At 35.7% G+C, this 18098-nt stretch overlaps 1 protein-coding gene across 2 annotated transcripts in view; it reads right to left on the bottom strand.

Annotated features, from left to right (window-relative positions):
- The window catches only part of RYR2 (ryanodine receptor 2), a 455638-nt gene that overhangs the window by 25490 nt on the left and 412050 nt on the right, over window positions 1-18098 (bottom strand). For both annotated transcript variants that reach the window (XM_080389100.1, XM_080389099.1), the window contains exons 94-99: window positions 16446-16576; window positions 15770-15812; window positions 12964-13097; window positions 5172-5232; window positions 3688-3834; window positions 1643-1777 (exon numbers count right to left, since the gene is read on the bottom strand). In XM_080389100.1, the coding sequence (XP_080245226.1) occupies window positions 1643-1777; window positions 3688-3834; window positions 5172-5232; window positions 12964-13097; window positions 15770-15812; window positions 16446-16576 (651 nt within the window). The remainder of the gene's footprint in view (window positions 1-1642; window positions 1778-3687; window positions 3835-5171; window positions 5233-12963; window positions 13098-15769; window positions 15813-16445; window positions 16577-18098) is intronic.

The raw sequence follows: 18098 nt of genomic DNA, 5'->3' as shown, positions 1-18098 counted from the left end.
CAGAGATCTAGTGGAGGAAGGGGATTGCTTCTTTTCTCTAGCTTTGCAAACTACAGGTCCAGGGCTCTCACTCCCTGTCAAAAAGTAGTGATGACAACAACGACTAACTCCTAAAACCCAACCATACAAAAAATCTGTTATTTTATTTCTATGGCACACTTACCCCCAAAATCCCTTATGTAAGAAACTGATATAGTAACACACAATGCTGAGTGACGAATGAAAAGTGTAACAATTTTTAGAGATAGTTTTTATTTCACCACTGAAAGTCAATCATAACCTGTGAATGTAGTGTTGGTTATCTAAAAAGTTAAGTTTTCTACGTCTGAAAGTAAAACATGACATTGCAAGTCTTACTGCTTTTACAAAAGACAACCATGACCTTATAGCATGTTCACGTTATTCTAACTCATTTCTATGCAGTATTATAGCCTTTTTCTAAGTGTCTTTTCAGTGAGTTACAGAGCAGGCCAGGTCAGAAGGGACTTTGGGAGGTCTCTGGCCCCAACCCTCCTCCAAGCAGGGTCCACTATAAGCTCAGAGTTGCTCTGGGCTTTATTCAGTCACATTGCTACAACCTCCTAAGGGCAGAGACCGCACAACCTCTCTGAGCAACCTCATCCCCTGCTTAGCTCTCCTCAGTCTGAACACCTTTTTCCCACTTTATGTCCATAGTCTCATGCCATGCACTGCTGTAAAGAGCTTGGATTTGTCTTCTCAGTAACCTCTCTGCAGGCACTGGGGAGCTACTCTTACTCTGCCCCTCCAAAATTTTCTCTTCTCCAGGCCAAACAAGCCCAATTCCCTCAGCCTCTCCTCCCAGGGCAAGTGCTCCAGCACCGGACAATTTAGCAGCCCTCCACGGATTTACGCTCCAGTTTATCTATGTCTGTCTTGTACTGAATGCCCCAAACTGGAAAAAATACCGACGCACTAGTCTGCTTCCACAGTTTATCTAATTATTGAGCTTTTAAGTGGTATCAGTTCCCTGGAAGTGATTCATATTGCATAACATACTGAAATATATTTAATTTTGTTGTACATGATTGCTTTTAGAAGGATATTAATGGCAAAGTATCTTAGAAATTCTTCATGATTTAAGCTCTACCTACCATCCACAACTGCAAAGTCTGGCGCTGTCTCAGTAAGTACAAAATAATTTTTGGTGGTTCTGAGCACAGGAGAGATTTCAGAACAGAATTGTTGAAGATAATCATGGCAATTCATCCTAAGGGAAACTGATAGATTTCCAAGCTTAAACAAACATTTCAATACCTGAATGTCCTTGCCTATAACTGACCCTCCTCCTGAATGGCCCGTAGAACCAGAAGTACTGCCCTTGAACTGACTCAGCTCAGCTTCACAGCTTGTAGCTGTTGAGATGCTGCTTTTCAGTTTTTGAGAAACTATAGTGAAGAATATCATCACATTTATTCTATTCATTTACAGCTGCACTTGTTTTACAAACACAGGGTATGTATAGTGTTAGGGATGTCTATTATATTTGTTCCTTTGCCTTCAATTATAGTCTTTCCTGTTGCTGGCTAATGATACAACTGTGTGAACAGGAATTACAAGAAGGTCAGGACAAAAATATAACAGTTTAAGAAAAAAAAAATCAAAAAAGTAAAATAAGGCTTACTGTTAGCATATCATCACATTTCATGTCTGGCATATCACCGTCTTCACTCTTGTTGTAGAACTTGCGGAAAAAATTGAACGCCACTACTGTATACAAGTATACTACTACTGCCAGTAATCCCACTGTTAGGACAAGCTGAAAGACAAAATTACAGAGTGGATATACCACCATGGTATTATGCTACATCATTTTCTTTGCAAAAAGAGAAGGAAAGTGACAATAATCTGTATGTACTAGTTAGGAAAACTTTACATTTTCGCTGTCTCTTTGCATACCTTTGTAATATTTGGTAATATTTATCTGCATATTTTCATGCAAAGATTGTGCATTTAACCTGTTTTATTTTGAAGGAAAATCATGCTCCAGAAACACAAACACAAATCTTGCAAAATCTAGTGGATACATACACAATCAATCCATTAGAATCATACAAAACCCACACAATCAGACAAAAAGATCTGAAAGTTTACTACCTAATAGTACTACTATTTAATAGCACCAATTATAGAATTGCAATATAATATTTCTACTAATTTAATACTGAAACTATTTTGTTTGAAATCACATATAAAACAAACTGTTCCTAATATTCTATTATCTATCTCAGCAACCAACACCTCACTGCTCAATTGCAGCATTATTAACATTTTGCCTTGAGCTTTACCGAAAGCAGCTGGAAGTGAACTGCAATACCCTGCAAATGGGTATTTCACTTGCATAGCTGCCAGACCTAAAAAGTTCCTTATCATAAGCAATGCCTCCTTAGTTCATAGATAATTTGCTAAAACTTGAGAACTATTCTTAAAAGGTAGAAAACTTCACTTTTTTTCAGCTGCAGACTGGTTTTTTTGGGTTTTTTTTGTTTGGTGTTTTTTTTTTTTTTTTTGCTTTTTTATTCTTCTAAGTAATCAGAATTAAGAATTTAAGAAATTCTGTTCTTTAAAGGGCAAACACAGTATGCTGACTTCTGTAACTATTCAAGACACAGTTTTTTTCCCCACAAATGAAACTTGTTTGCCACATAAATTAAAACTAAAAAGCTTGTCAAAGTGAGTTCATACTTAAGAGTTCTGTATGTCTTGTGCTTCACTAGCTATTTTGAAATATAAACTGTATGCATTTAAATGTGTATTACTTCTTCAAAAAATGTTGACAAGGACAGTGCATTTGAAGGCAGAATTAAATTAAATCAATCGCCCTTTGCAACTATGAAAGACCACTGCTAATGATTTTATGTCTCTAGCATCAAATTTGCTTAGAAAAGAGAATAAAATCAAAACTCCTGAAGAATACCTGCTACTGATAAATTCATAAATGGCTCTTACCACCAGACTTCTAAAGTACTTTCATTGTATAAAGTCAGAACTGAAGTTCCATCTTACTACAACAGCACATAAGTATACACAATAGAGTAGGCCTTTGTATTATCATTCCCTGCCCACTTGAATAAGAATTATATTAGCTGCCTTGCTGGCAGATTTGCTAAGCAGAACAGGGACAGCTTTTTTAATCATTAAAAATTTGTACAAAGGTCCTTTGAACTAGGAAGGCCATCAGACCTGAGGAACACTAAGTTTCAGGTTACATTAAATGACAATCCTACAAAAGATCTCAGTAGATGAAAAGTCTTAGTTATTCTCTTTTTAATTATTTTTTTTTTATTTTAATTAAATCAGAAATGCAATTTTAGATTTTATAGCTTCCTTAAGAAAAGATTTCTTATCATCAAAGAGCCGAGTTTCTCTAACAGAAAGAGTAAATGGGTCTCAACTGGGCCTTTCTTTAGATTAATTTTGAAAAAAAATTTAAGCAGCAATGTTATGACACAGTTGCTTATAACAGCTAGAGACTCTCATACATCCTAGTCCTGTTTTCTTATGTTTATAAATCCCATTGGCTCATTTGCCCACCAACCAAAGTTCTAAACTTCATGATGAAAGAACATTTCTGCTATTAATCTGCAGAGCAGCTGAATTAAGTCAGGACATGATCTTTCCTGTGTACTCCTTAAGTAAAAAAGCTGAAATAGAGAAGACAGTTGATACCTGTTTGCCATTGTGGGTCACTGATGACAGGATAGTTCGTAATGTCTTGAATCCCATTGCAATGTCAAGGAGATGAGCAGCAAAGAAAAAATTGTTGTAATGGCCAAGGACTGACATGGTCATGTACCACGCTAGGTAAAGGAAAGACTAACAGAAAAAACAGGTACATCACAAAATAAAACTCATGGCTATCATCTTTAACTTAATTCAAAACACTAAGGAAAGTTAGAAATTGCTTAAATGTGCTTTTCTTTAAATATATATATATTTTTTAAAATAGAATTTGCTAGACCTCTTTAAGAATTTTCTCTTTGTGCAAAAATACTAAATCAGCAAATACAGAGTTCACAAGACATGGTCAAAAATGACATATTCTAAATTTTAATTTTTAAAAACCAATTTTGAATTTGCTAAACCCTTATGTGTTACTGTTGGTAATGTAAAAAGCTTTTCTTACATAAATTATTTTTGTATATGAATTTCTATATAATTAAAATATTAGAGCCCTAATGTGGTTAACAATGAATTAAAGGACACTGCAAGCAACAAAAGGATTTTTTTAATTAATTCAAACTACTAAGATTACTTTATAAGTATTATTTGAGTGGGTTAGTATCTATTACTACAAATGTTAATGTAATCTTTTCCTCTATAATTTCCTTTTTATTGGACTTAAAGTACATATTTATAAGAGAAATTACAGTTCCTCCCTAAGAACAAATCCTAATCCTGAACAAACTCTTCACAGACCATGCTGTCTTGTAGACCTACACCTGGAGATTTATCATTCCACTCTTACTGACTAAATTCAGATCATGCTTTTATTCCCCGGCAGCCCTCATTCCAGGATCCTTCGTTCCCCAACCATTTTTCCACCAGTAAAATAGGCTGAGTTAAGTAAGCAGTACTGATAAGCCTCTTCATCATACGATGATGAGTGACTTCTCAAAATGCAAGGTATTTTAAAAGTCTTGTTTATCATTCCTTGGGGTTTTTTTGTTTTTAGAAACATTTTTTTCAAATTATTAAAACCATTCTGTGTCACAGCTTACTATTAGTTTCAGTGATACAAATTTTAGCAATTCCACATACATTAACTATACCAACCTGGCTGTGCCCCAGGAATATTTAAGTGCCCATAAAGTTTATGAACAATACAAAAAAATGGCAGTAAGAATTTATATAGTCAGTTTTCTAATTCTACAGTGCCATGCTTGCTTATTGCTCCTGAATAAAGCGTATAGGAAGGAGGGCAGGAACTGACTGCGGTTCTACTAGACTAAAACCTACGTAACTGGGAAAAGATTTCAGCAATGTCTTTTTAAAATTCCAAGATTTTCTTCATCTGTGTAGTAACTTAAATATAATCCTCTGAAGCACTTTGGGTTAACAAGTGTATATCGGTTTTTAGACAGTGAATATATACATGCTTATGTGTGTGTATATATATATATTTACATACACCCACACACTGAGAAACTTACATTATCAGTGAAAACAACTCCTAGTTTCCACATCTGATACTTAACATCAATGGAATTTAGCCTGTAAAAATAAATACATAGATTGAATTTTATATCAAAACACAATAGGAAAATACTCAACAAACTGTAGGAAGTGTATTGTTGCATAAACACAAGAGACACCAGTTGAACTATTTCTCCAAAAACTGAAATATATCAGAATACTGTTCTAATTCACACTTTTACTCCGGAATGGACCTGTCAAAAAAAAAAAAAAAAGTATAAAACCAAATTAATAAATACTGGCTTGGATTCATCAGACATAATGCTGATTGATGTTTATGATGTTATATACATACGAGTGAAATGAAGTATCTTTATAATCTATGAAGAAAAAGAGACTTTTTTTTTTTTTAATGTGACACATCTAAGCCTAAAGTAGCTGTCAAAAAAGTTCAAATAATTTGCACCCCAAAACGCCAATTCTTTACTATTCGTTTACGATAGCATACCTTGGGTGACACAATTACCTGACATTAAAGACAAAGTGAGGTGAAATTAATTTCAGAGCTTGTGTCCTTTGCTTTTCCCACCCACTGATATCAGGAAAAAAAAGTGAATGAAAGATAAATGCCTATTAAGAGTTTTTGCAGAAAAGGACCTGGGGCTCTTGGTGGAGTGCAAGCTGAGCAAAAGCCAGCAATGGCCCCTCACTGCAAAGGCGGCCAGTGGTACCCCGTGCTCCGGGCGGCTCGCAGCCAGCGGGACGGCGAGGCCATCCCACCCCTCTAACCAGCACTGGTAAGGGCACACCAGGAGTGCTGCGGTGAGGGCTGCGCTCCCAGTTTCTCCCACAATTTTTGTTGCTTTGTTCTATCAGCCACTTAGCCTCTTCTCTTCAACAAATTTTTATGTTGCACAGACTGATACTGTAAGCTATTCCCTTCAAATTTTTCCCTTGTATTTCTTTAATTAATACCTTTAGGTATTAATTCTCCCATTACTCTATCAACACAAATAAACACCTCAACTTTAGGCCACACTTTTTGCACTAGAATTAAACCCATTTAATTGCTCGAAGCGTTTTGGTTTTTTCCCCTCTATAGAGAAATGACACAACTACCTCACCAAACAATATATATACCATTTTTCCTTGTAGGTGTATCTTGTCCTCCCTAGTTTTTGACTTTTTCTTTTTGGAAAGGTTTGGATCATCTGTATTATATTGATGCAAAAAAAAAAAAAATATCTAAACCTGAATCACATTTCAGGAACGAATATAAATAATAGTATGAAAAATGTCATCTGTCCTACTTTTATCCTTAAAATGTGAGTGAATTCAGTGTTCCTGAAAGAGAAGAACTGCTGACAATGACTAAACAAGTAGAAATAACACTGGCAAAAGTCATACATCTGCCACATATGCAAGCACCTAGTACTTCTATGCCAGGTGTTCACATGGAATTATCTGAGGCCTTAGATGGAATACCAGGAGTTAAACCATGGTTTATCAACCTCTGGTTTCCAAAATTCTTCTAACCACTTCTAATGACTTCTAGCCACTAATGACATAAAAGTAATAGTTTTATTTGAATATTACACTCCCAAGGAATACTTTGCCATTAAAATATCAAACTCCTACTTGTACTATCTGCAACAGTATTTACTCTTTAATACAACCAAAAATTAACCCCACATTTACATGTAAAACTAAAAGGCAAAAGACACAAGCTGAACCTCTGGTATAACACTATAAACATTACAGATATAGAAGTCAAGCTATTATAACTGAAAAACAGAATTAAATCAAACTTAAATCAAGAAGTCTACTCCAAATAGTCTACAGCCTACTTTAATTAAGAGCTCATTTCTCCTTCTGAAGTATATGAGCCTACTTGAATAAAAAGGGGAAAAGCAGAAGAAATATATTAGAAGTTTTCTGACTTATAGAAGATTTGACCCTTGCTCTCAAATTTACACATGGCAGATCTTTCATACCAACATTTTACTTTTATCCAGAAAACATTTCAATGATTAACTCATTTAGGGTGAATGTTTTCACCCTTTATTCACAGTGAATTATACTTTTCTGCCATCACTGAACTTCCACGGCACTATATATTTAGCTCAGAGCAGGTAAAATAACACAGTTATATTATTAATGCTCTGTAAAGATAAAAATAACATAAGTACAACATAATGGTGAATTCTAGAGTCTATTATATAGCTAAACAGGATTCAACAAACTAATTTTCTTTTTTACCATTTCTTACTTTCTTTTTCTTTTTTCTTTTTTTTTTTTTTTTTTCCTATGCACAGGCCACAAACTACTAGTTTAACAAATCTAAAACTTCTCATAAGGTAACACAAAACTGTTTTAAAGAATCAAAGTTGATGACAGTTTACTAGACACATTGATGGCACGGTCAGCAATTGGGTTTGCTTCATTATTACCTTCACGGTAGACAGAAATTCTGCAGAAACTAAAGCTTAAGGTTTCACCTGAGTTTTTTCCACGGTGACTCAGGCCAGTCACTGGGTGACATTTACTGTCTGATTAGGATTGCAGGGATGATATTTGTATAGCAAAAACCCTACATATGCTAGAGAAATAAAAGCTGCAAGTTTTTTCTAACAGGTTTTCAAGTTTACAAGGATGGAAAGATGCACCCATAACAAAATTCAGATTCATATCTTGAAAGAAATTATTAGAATTATGCTAATCTCAAAGGTTGCCACATCGTACTATGTTCCAGATACTACAGAGTACTGCAAGATAAATCTACCATGCTGCCATTTCACCAAAGCTAGAAATGCATCTGGAACAATGAAATGGATTCTCCAACAACAGCTGAGTGCAGCTAAGAGCTGCTGAATCCATTTTTGTCAACCCCAAGCTGTAAGAAAATTTTCTAGCCCCAAATCTGAGTTATTATGGAAATCAAAATTTATAGAAAACTCTGTCCTAGAAGGGGGAAAAAAAAAAAAAGGTCCAAAATGTTAAGAACAGTTTCTCATTCAAATATTGTTCAATAACATATTCAGGTAGTAAAATGAACCAAAACCTCTTTAAATTTATTTCTGAAAATATTATTACAGCAAGTTAATTTCTTACTTTATTCTGACCCACTACCACCCACTTCTAGTCTCAGACATATTCTTGTGACTACAATCCACTTATTTGCAACTATATTTGCATTACATATGAACAACCATAGACAGGACTGCTTATGGACAGGCACGATACTCTCTCATGAAATGGCAAAAAAAAAAAAAAAAATAATCAGCACCAGAGGAACTCATCTCTGGTCATTTAAATTTTATGATATTATAATTTACAAACAGCAGTAGCTGTAAGAGCTCCTAAAACTAATGTGAATGTTGATCTACAGGGAAAAAGGAACTTCATTTTTTTCATATCCCCATTTTTAAAGTCTGACATGGAGAGCAAAGCAATAACAACATGCATAACACCGCATTCTCCTGTTTATTTCTGCTCACTACCTTGATCAAGTAGCTCAGAGACTTCAAAGAATATGAGATCACATAAAAATTAAGCTCTACAGCTGTGAATCAAAAAGCAACATTATGGTTTCAAGTCTCCCTTTAAATATCATTAGTTTGTATTCTATTGGATTTTCCAATATAGGAATATTGGATATTCCTAGTCTGAATGAATTTTTATCTTACTTCTTTCTGCACCATTGTACAAGTTGTCATACACTGTAGTACTGTTGTAGTAGCTGAGTTCAGTGATGGTGAATGATAGGCACAGTGTGAGAATGTACAATGTGAACAAGCAGTAAGAAAATGGTGAGAAATTGCCTTATTACCTTTGGCTGCAACCTACACTAGTATTTCATGAACTTCAACCACACCTTGCCTTTTTTACAGCTTCTTTCTTAAGGCCTACTGCATTTAGCTGTTTAAAACATAACATAGTAGGGTTTCAAGTTATTCTTCCCTTTAAAAAAAATTCCTCAGGCCATTAAATGATACTAATGTTAACTGCAATCACAAAATTCTGAACTTTTCAGCCTGAGTCATTTTAATGTTTGTACATCAGATCTGTTCAGAGCAGCTACAGGGCATCGCCAGCTGAGGAACAACTATCATTACTTTAAGTTCAAACTGAAAAATAGCCTTGCAGCAGCATTTAACCTTTTTCCAAAACAACAGACAAACTGAAACCGGGAAGTCAGTTTTAATTAGTTAGCTCTTCGCATTAACTTTCTTAGCAGACGCTGAAATTTGCTGTTAAAGGTTCTTTCGGACTGTTTCAGAAGGCAAATCTAACAAAGACAACAGTTCAGAAAGATGACCCATCTTTCTTAAGTTATAAGAAAAATCATTAATGAAACTATAACTCTTACCAATTAAAGAATTTAAATGGAGGTTAATGTTACTATATGTACAATAGAAAGCATCCCTTCAGATGGGATCCCAACATTCATTATTTATTAATTGGTCAGCTGGGGAGGAAATATAATTTTTATTGCACTGTGTCGAAATAGTGTTCCTTTTGTGCTAGGCACTGACCATCAGCAGGCTATATGTTACAGAGAATGGTGCCAGCAGACCATTACAAAAAGAAAGCATTGAACTGAAACAAAATGAAACAAAATAATGAGTTACTTGGCACCTTTAAGTCTGCCTTGGAGATATATCATATAGAATAGATTATTACTTTAAGGTTTCCTTTACAAAGCTTCTGCAGGGATCCACTAGGCTTAAGATTCCCAAGTAAATACCCAAAGGAGGAGGTATCTTATGTTAGCATCTGTAAAAGTGGGAAGGCTTGAGGCTGAGTTTCCCACATACGCATCATTCCTCTCAATGCAACAGGCTGGGAATTTGGACATGATACATTAACGGTAAGTACGCCTACTTCTCAACCATGAGGGCTGAGGCCACTATCCACTTACTGACATACACTTCTGTTTGGACAGATAGGTACATTCACAGGTTTTCAAATCCTGTGGTGACATAGGAATAAATCTTGGGACTTCAGGTTAGAAACTACCTCAAATAAAATCCCTTCTTTTTTCACCAGCCATTACGGGCAAGAGTCAGGCTCTCACCTGCAGGAAAAGTACTAGTTTATCAGGGACAACACTGTTCTCCAAGATACTACGTTACTAATAAGGGGGTTACCTGTTCCAAATCTTTTGCAAACCTGAGTTTCTCATAACAAGGAAGAATAGGACCTTTTAACCTCTTTCACATTCTGAGGCCAACTACACTCATTCTTTGTACAGTTTGCATTTATGATATGGTTTATCTTGTTGTCAAACTATGGAAACCTTGTGAGCATTCAACAGAAACCTTATTTATTTTCCCCCAAATTAGCCTTATGTCATTGATGATGAGATGCTGGAGCCTCACCTGCCTCTTCTCTTGACTCTGACTAGAGTAATGACCCCGGAACCAACAGCTGCTAGGAAGGTAAAGGGACTGAGAGGTAAACCTCACTATGATGCCTTTGATAAATAACTTTCACCTTTGTGTCTTTCATATTATTCCCTCAAATATACTTCATCCATGCTGCATCTAGTTTAACACCATCCACCCGAGAAGGGAAACTTATTCAATGGAAAAGCAGTACACCACCTCAGTCCCAGTGTGCAAATATTAATTGTCTTTACTGTCTAATCTACATTGAAGTTCAAACTGCAACGTCCTCCTTAGTTGGTTATATTTAAATAATACTGAAAAATATCAAATACTTACTTAAATATTTTAATACATATTGAAAAATGCAAATATATATAAGCTGAATGGCTCTTCCAGAGTTAAAAAATAACAGTACACTGAGGATTTTATTATGCAGATATCGGTGAGACGGGCAGGAGCTATGAAGGAGCTAGGTCACCTGCAAGTAGAGTGCTGCGAGTGCCTTGCAGAAAGGCGGATGGAAGGGAATCACAGGTTATTTGCCCATGGGACAGGGGAAGAAACAGTAGGAGCTAAGGGTCAAAAAGGCAGAAGAAAAATCTGGTTAATTTATATTGAGAACAGAAATGCTACACGCTGCACTCCCCTTCTGCGTTGACAGAGACATAAATATCTGGTCTGGCCTCAGTCTGGGCCACCTCCTGCTGGCCCGTGCAGAAGCAGAGGCACTAGAGCTGGGAGCCGCACCAGGTCAGACCATTCTCCACCTTTTTTTCCCCCAAAGTGGTGCAGTAAAAGTTCAACTCCACTGCTTTTCCCATCTCTCTCTTCATGGCACTGTAAATATTTCAAATGTGGAATCTGGAATATGCCTAATTTTTAGTTAGTTTATAATTTAGTTAGTAATAAAAACTCCATTATTGTTCATTTTTGAAACTGGTAAAAAGTGGATAGGTGTGCCCTCCTGAAGCATATGAAGCTTATGCAAATGGTTCTGTAAATTTCTGTCATAGCTGTTTCATTTTCCACAGCATTTTAATCTGTTATAAGGATGGAAGGAGTTCTCCAGGGAGAACTTGAGAAACAGATGAGGTTGCCTTGGTTTTGGTTGTGTTTTTTTAAAATGTATATAACATGGAGTAGACACTAGAGATGTAACAAAAAACTAGTACCTTTCAGGCCTGATTCTAAAACGAAGTGTTTCATTAGCCTTCTCCAACTGCTTCATTCTGGTCTGTTTTTTCAAGAGTATTTACAGAAACATTATTTCATTATGTTTTTTTGTTTCCCAAATACGAGGCATGAGCACACAGGGAAGGGAAAATAGTTTCATTTTCTTCTTATGCCAAGAAAAGTAATAAAAATTAGAGAAAAAATAATAATCTAAACTCATCCATGGGTCCTACTATAATCCAGCAGCAAAACAGCTGGTAAGAAAGTATTCTGGAAAGTACTTTTGCTACAATATTAAATTTTAATTAGTATTGCAATGCCACAGAGTCCTGGGGCTTTAACACTGTACCTGATTGACTGTCCAGATGGACTTCAGGTTAATTTATTCATCTTTAAAAAAGATGGACATTAAAGATCCAGCTGTACAAAATTAGCCCTTGCTTCAATGCAATTCTAATCTACTTGTGGTCCCACAGTCTACCTCATATAATTCTTGCAAACCCATTGCTAAAATGTTGCTTTTAAAGCAAGCTACAAATAAACACTTCCAGTAGAATCTCTGTAGCATTACAAGTCCATTTGTTAAAATACATTCTATCTACTTGAGTATCTTTTATTACCATGCAGAACCAGAAAAAAACATTTTGCAATACTTTACAAAAAACTGAGAATATCCCTTCCCTAAGAAGGAAAATAAATGCAATTACTCTGAATGCCAAGGGGCTTTTTTTCCAAGTCTGTCTCTCAGATGATAGGCAAATACATAGTTTAGGGAAAACAAATTATAAATGGATGTGAAGACTAATCATCCAACTTCCTAGATTTTACTGGTCACTATCACTTAAATTTATTCCATCATTTCTTTATAATCAGAACACCCTGCCAATTTTGCCCATTCTTTCCAGCTGAGCTGAACCGAGACAACTATGAGTTTCCAGCCCAGTGGTAATGACTCTATCAAAACAGTGGTAATGTGATTTATTCAAGCAGCTGTGCACTAAGCTAAATCTTCACACATAAAAACCAGCAAAGTCCTGCATATATGTTGTCTATAATGAAATAAATTCACTATATCATTCAACTTCAGAATTGATCTATATTATATAGATGTACAAAAAAGAGCAAGAAGAAAATTCAAAGCTGAATAACAAACTTTGAATGCTTAATTTTACCTTTAAAACCCTGGGGGAAAAAAATCCAAACAAAAAAAGCCAACCACACAAACAAAACAGAAGCAAATGCTTACACAGCAGATAAGGAGCTATCCTTCTTTGGCTTCTTCTTTTCTCGAGCATCACTAAAATCAAGAGCAGCTTTGTCCATTCCTAGTAACTCACTGATCCTGTCACGGCCATAGAATTCACCGTATTTATCCATGACCTAAAGTTAGAGGGAATATTCAACAGAATCAGTTGGGTAGACAAGTTGTTTTTTAGCCTGGTTTCTGAAGACAAGAGGTTTAATGTACATGATCTTTTTCATCTGTTTGTTTCCATCTGTCTATCATATCAGCCAGTAATTTTCTGTTTGGGTTTTTTTTTTTTTTCTGCTCATTTTCAATCAATTCAATAGAGGCAAGGGGTGGGTGTCAAAGACAAGATGTTTCTACTCATTTAATGAGAACAGGAAGAGGAAAGCAACCCAGCAAAACAAGAACTAAATCAGTATTTTCACTGACAAAAGAAAAATACACTGTGTGTTCACACATAAAGAGATGCTTTAAATATCCTAGCTGTGTGAAAACCTGACTAAAATAAGATTTCTCAAAGACAGTATTTGACCCTTACTAGTTGCTCCATTTAAGAACATAAAATAAAAATAAAATAAAAAAACCCAAACCAACCACATGCCCAAAAAATTTATTCTGTTTATAAAAGTTTTTTAAGTAACCCAAATATCTGGATTGGCAATTTTTTATTTCTTTCAAGGGGAAGTATTTCACATTGAAATAGTTGTGAAAAATGTCCTGACTTATTAACTAGCTTCATTGTATAATTTTATGATCTTATTTTTGTTTAGTTATTAACAAAAGTAAAATATAATACACATAGAATATGTAAGAATCAAAAGATCTTGAACAGAGACTTACAGCTAAAAATGATTTTCAGTGAATTCAAACTATCTCTTTCTTATTAAATTGGAATGCTTCACAATAAACTTTTCTGGAAATGAACATTTTCTTGCTCTCATTCTCACTGAACGCACAGCTCCTTCCTAAATATAATCTCTCTCTTCTCATTTTCAAAAGAATAAAAAACACAAAATTTTGAGTAAGAAGTTTATAACTGAATGACTCCTGCCAGCGAGGTGGTATTTTACCAGCTTTCTAATAAGTAATGATTTAATTTTAATTGATAATTTTGCAGTTTTTTAGAGACAGGCCTTCCTTGTCATGTATCTGAAAGCAATGTTTCATAACTGGGTATCATTCACTAGGCTGGGAATTTAAGTATATTTATATATAAATCTGAATATATGAAAGAGAAAACATTCTTTGCAAAATACTGTATTTGAAGGCACTTCAATCTGTGCAGAGCAGTTCCTCAGCCAAAGATAAAATACCAAAACCTTCCATGCAACTCAAAACCACGCTCCTTTCCTTTTAATAGGAACCTTCCTTGATCTACTACATTTAATTTCTTTCTTGAGTACTCTGAGCAAACTAGTGCCTCCTCTGCTTAGATAGACAGATAGATATATGTATCTAAGAACTTCAAATATGCTAAAAAACCTTTCAACAGCAAAATGAATGCACAACTCAAAGCATTTTTTAGACAGGTTGGCCTAAAACTGTTATAACACAGAAGAGCTACTAGTGTTTAAAAAGATGTTTTCAAAAGCGTTATTCAAGACTGGCATCAAATGGCGTGAAGAAGGGGGTAGATCTGATCCAGCAACATAAACACCCTCTTTTTCAATTGTGACCAAATACACTAGGAAGATTATTCTTGTTGTAAGCTGTGGTACAAACATAACATTTATTTTCTAAGAGCAAGCTGAGAAAACATTTGACATAACGTTTGTAAGAAATGAACTTCAACAGTCTCTGCTTATAGAGGACTATTTTTGAGAGAGAGAGACTGTTATGCGATAAAAGCTCATCTGCACACCCATGAAGGACCACCGAGAGAGAACAGCTGGGCAAGAGTCCAAAGAACACCCTGCCCAGCTACAACTAGGCCCCTCACGGGAGCCAGCCGCCCATCAAAGGGCCATCTCCTGGAGCCTAGAGGAGCACAGGGGTGCGACGGCAGGCAGGAACCCAAATTACAGACTCCTGATGCATGGACACACTGCCTGGTCCTTCCCAGGGCTGTCCCAGGAGAGCCTCAGCCCCAGTGTCCAGGCGTGAAACCCAGTGAGATGAGTCACTGGGAGTAGCTCTCCAGATCACCTTTCCAACTGAGAAACTTAATGCCAAGGGACCTGGGATACATTACGGGATGGTGAAAGGAAGAACATTTGGAGATTCCACAGAACTTATTATTGAATGTTACAGGGAAGAAGCAAAGGTGGGAAATGGGATGGATTTAGGTCATTTGGGGAGGAGCAAGTGTGGGAAAACAGAGTGGTAAGGGACAAAAAGGGCCAGATGCTCATCAGTACAGTTGTCTGACTATGCCCTGTGCCTAAACATCTCAATATGTCCTATCTTCTTATCAAATTCCTTTCCAACCCTCTCCTGGGTGAGGGACTCTGTTCTGTGTGCGTGGAGATGAATACATAAATACACACAGGCAAAATAAGCTACATAGGTTGCAATGTATGTACAAGTGTACAGAGAAACTCTCCACAGCATTTCATGCATGTATTTGGATTCCTGTTTTACACAACAAGCTGTATGCAGAAAAACTTTGAAATTAAAACTATCCAAACCACACAAAAGTAGTTGTAAGCATAAGGAAAGTGTGTATTTTAAAATGGTAAATATGGAAATCTACACTGAAAGTTATATTTCAAAGAAGGACAGTTCTCTTTTCTTCAAACAGGAAAATAAACAAACATTAAAGCTTTATTTTAACTTCATGCATATTTTTAAAAATAAGCCTTACCTTTCTCTTCACAAATTTGTCCCAATAGTTATTTGGAAAAGACCTGAAAAACACAGATAAGATTACATTTTAGATGATCATGAGAAGATGCAGTAGTTACTGAAATGTCACAAAAATTAGATACTGATTTTGTTTCTTAGAGGCTCTCTGTTGCTATAGCCAGCTAGTCATTTGTGAAGTCACCGGAATGGAAATTGCCAAATAACATTCAGCCTACCACGTTAATGTAGCTGGGAACAAGTGGCAGAGTCGATGCCTGCAGACAGGGTTCTAAAGCAGCTGGAGCTCACAGTCCCACCAGGCAGAGAGTTGGGACTTTAAATATATTCCTAAAGGAGAGCCTTCAAGAGACACTAAAAGGATGCAAAGCACAGTTCACTCTTGAACTGACAGCAATACACAATCATCAGTGTGCTTGCCAAAATAAATTTATTGCTATTTTTTTTTCTTTTATGGAACAGAAATAATTTTAAAACAAAGACCTGGGAATGAATAATTTAAAAAGTAATGCTAAACATTAGCATAACAGGTGTCTGAAATATTATGTATACCCTTGCTAGAAGTATATCCCTGACAATTGTTTATCTCAGACAAGCTGGATAATCAACCATATAGCTGTGGAGATTGAAGAACAATTACTTGCAAAGCTACAGAGACAGAATAGGTAAAAACTCACTGTGTGTTGATTACGAGTCTATCCCACTGTCCCTTAATATCATCTTCTGATGGCTGTTCAGTTATATACAGCCCATCAAATTCCAATTTTCTTGCCACTTCCTTTTCTCTCTTAAAAATAACCAGTGGAACCTGCAGGTGAAAACAATACCAGGAATTATTTAAAATGCACCGACATGTTTGCAAATTTTTAAGAAAAGCTGGTTGTTATAAAAATTAAGTATGAAAACTGAACAGAGCAAAAATAGTATTTAAAAAAACGTAAAGACTTGACAATTACCCAGAACACTGCAAAGGTATAGGCGTATAAGGACCAGGTCATTCAAAATCATATAACTACAGTGTGCCACGCAGTTGTAAAAAGATGGCCAAAAAACCCCGAAAAGGGATCCTTCAAATAAAAATAGTTCTTCGGTGCTATGGAGCTGTTAGAGTTAGTCAAGTGAAAATAATTTTTAAAAGCTTAGAAATTCTGGTTGCAAAACATTAATTTGGGATCACACTTTTGGATTGCATGTTGATACGCAGAGCTGTTAGAGGTTGCCTTTCATTTGCTAAAAAAAATTCTTGAGGTTTCACAGCAGGAAGCAAAAGTAGTTTCACAGTAGAGAGCAAAGAAAGGCTGGAAGCAGTAAAAAGAAAAATCCTTAAATCGCATCCACATTCTATATACTTGTGCTCTGTAGTTCTTTGCCAGCAGGTGACACAGCTGAGCAGTAAGGATCAGGGTTTACCGATAACTCATCAGCTGGATAACATTCTGAGAAGGCAGATGTAACTAGTGGACCCAGCGGAATGGATTTTTCTTGGAAACCTGTTACCAACAAAGGTAACCCCTGCTCTTTCCTTATTTCGCAGGTCTCCAGAATCCACCCACCCTGCATTACCTACCTTGACTATATTACTAGTCAAAGCTGGACGTAAAGTATAGTGAAATAATAGTAATTAAAAGTAGATTACTCAAGCAACATGGTTATTGCATTAGATACAGTAACAATAGTTCCTATCTTATTTTCAGACAACTAATTGGAAAAAAAAAAAAAAGTGGATTTCATGCAGAGTAATCTTCAGAAGCAAATACCTCATACATAGACCTGCAATTCTGAAGATTTTTAATTTTGAAAGCAGTATATCTCCAAAGACAGACAGAAACCATATTTGGTCTTTTCTTCAGGGTTTCAGAATTGGAAAGAAGGCAGTTCATTAAAGAAAATAATGATGATAATGTCTTTTCCTTCTAGTCAGAGAATAAATGTAGTATAAATAAAGAGTGTGGGAAAGTAGTATAAAAAGTCACAGTGTGGAAAAAAAAAAAAAAAGATATGAGGACATCTCAAAAGCCAGAAATCTAAGCTTTCCTGCTGCATGCCAATCAGTGACACAGGAAAACATGTTTTAGTATTTATTGACCTGCAGAGGCACTTAAGGTAGATATGAATATCAACCACTTAATGCATAGTATGACCATTTGCGTCAACTACAAATGCAGATTGTGTCTTTTTTAGCATAGAAAAAATATTATCTATTAAAAGAGGAAAAGAAAAATATCAAGGACCACATAAAAAACTTTGATAAAGACATTTTAAAGAAAAAGGAGTAGCCACACCGGGTCATAGCAAAGATCCATTTAATTTCGTACTATCTTGCACTTTGA

The sequence above is a fragment of the Falco punctatus genome (genome assembly GCF_963210335.1).
Source record: "Falco punctatus genome assembly, chromosome: 5".
Taxonomy (NCBI): domain Eukaryota; kingdom Metazoa; phylum Chordata; class Aves; order Falconiformes; family Falconidae; genus Falco; species Falco punctatus.
This window is presented reverse-complemented; position numbering and strand designations above follow the sequence as displayed.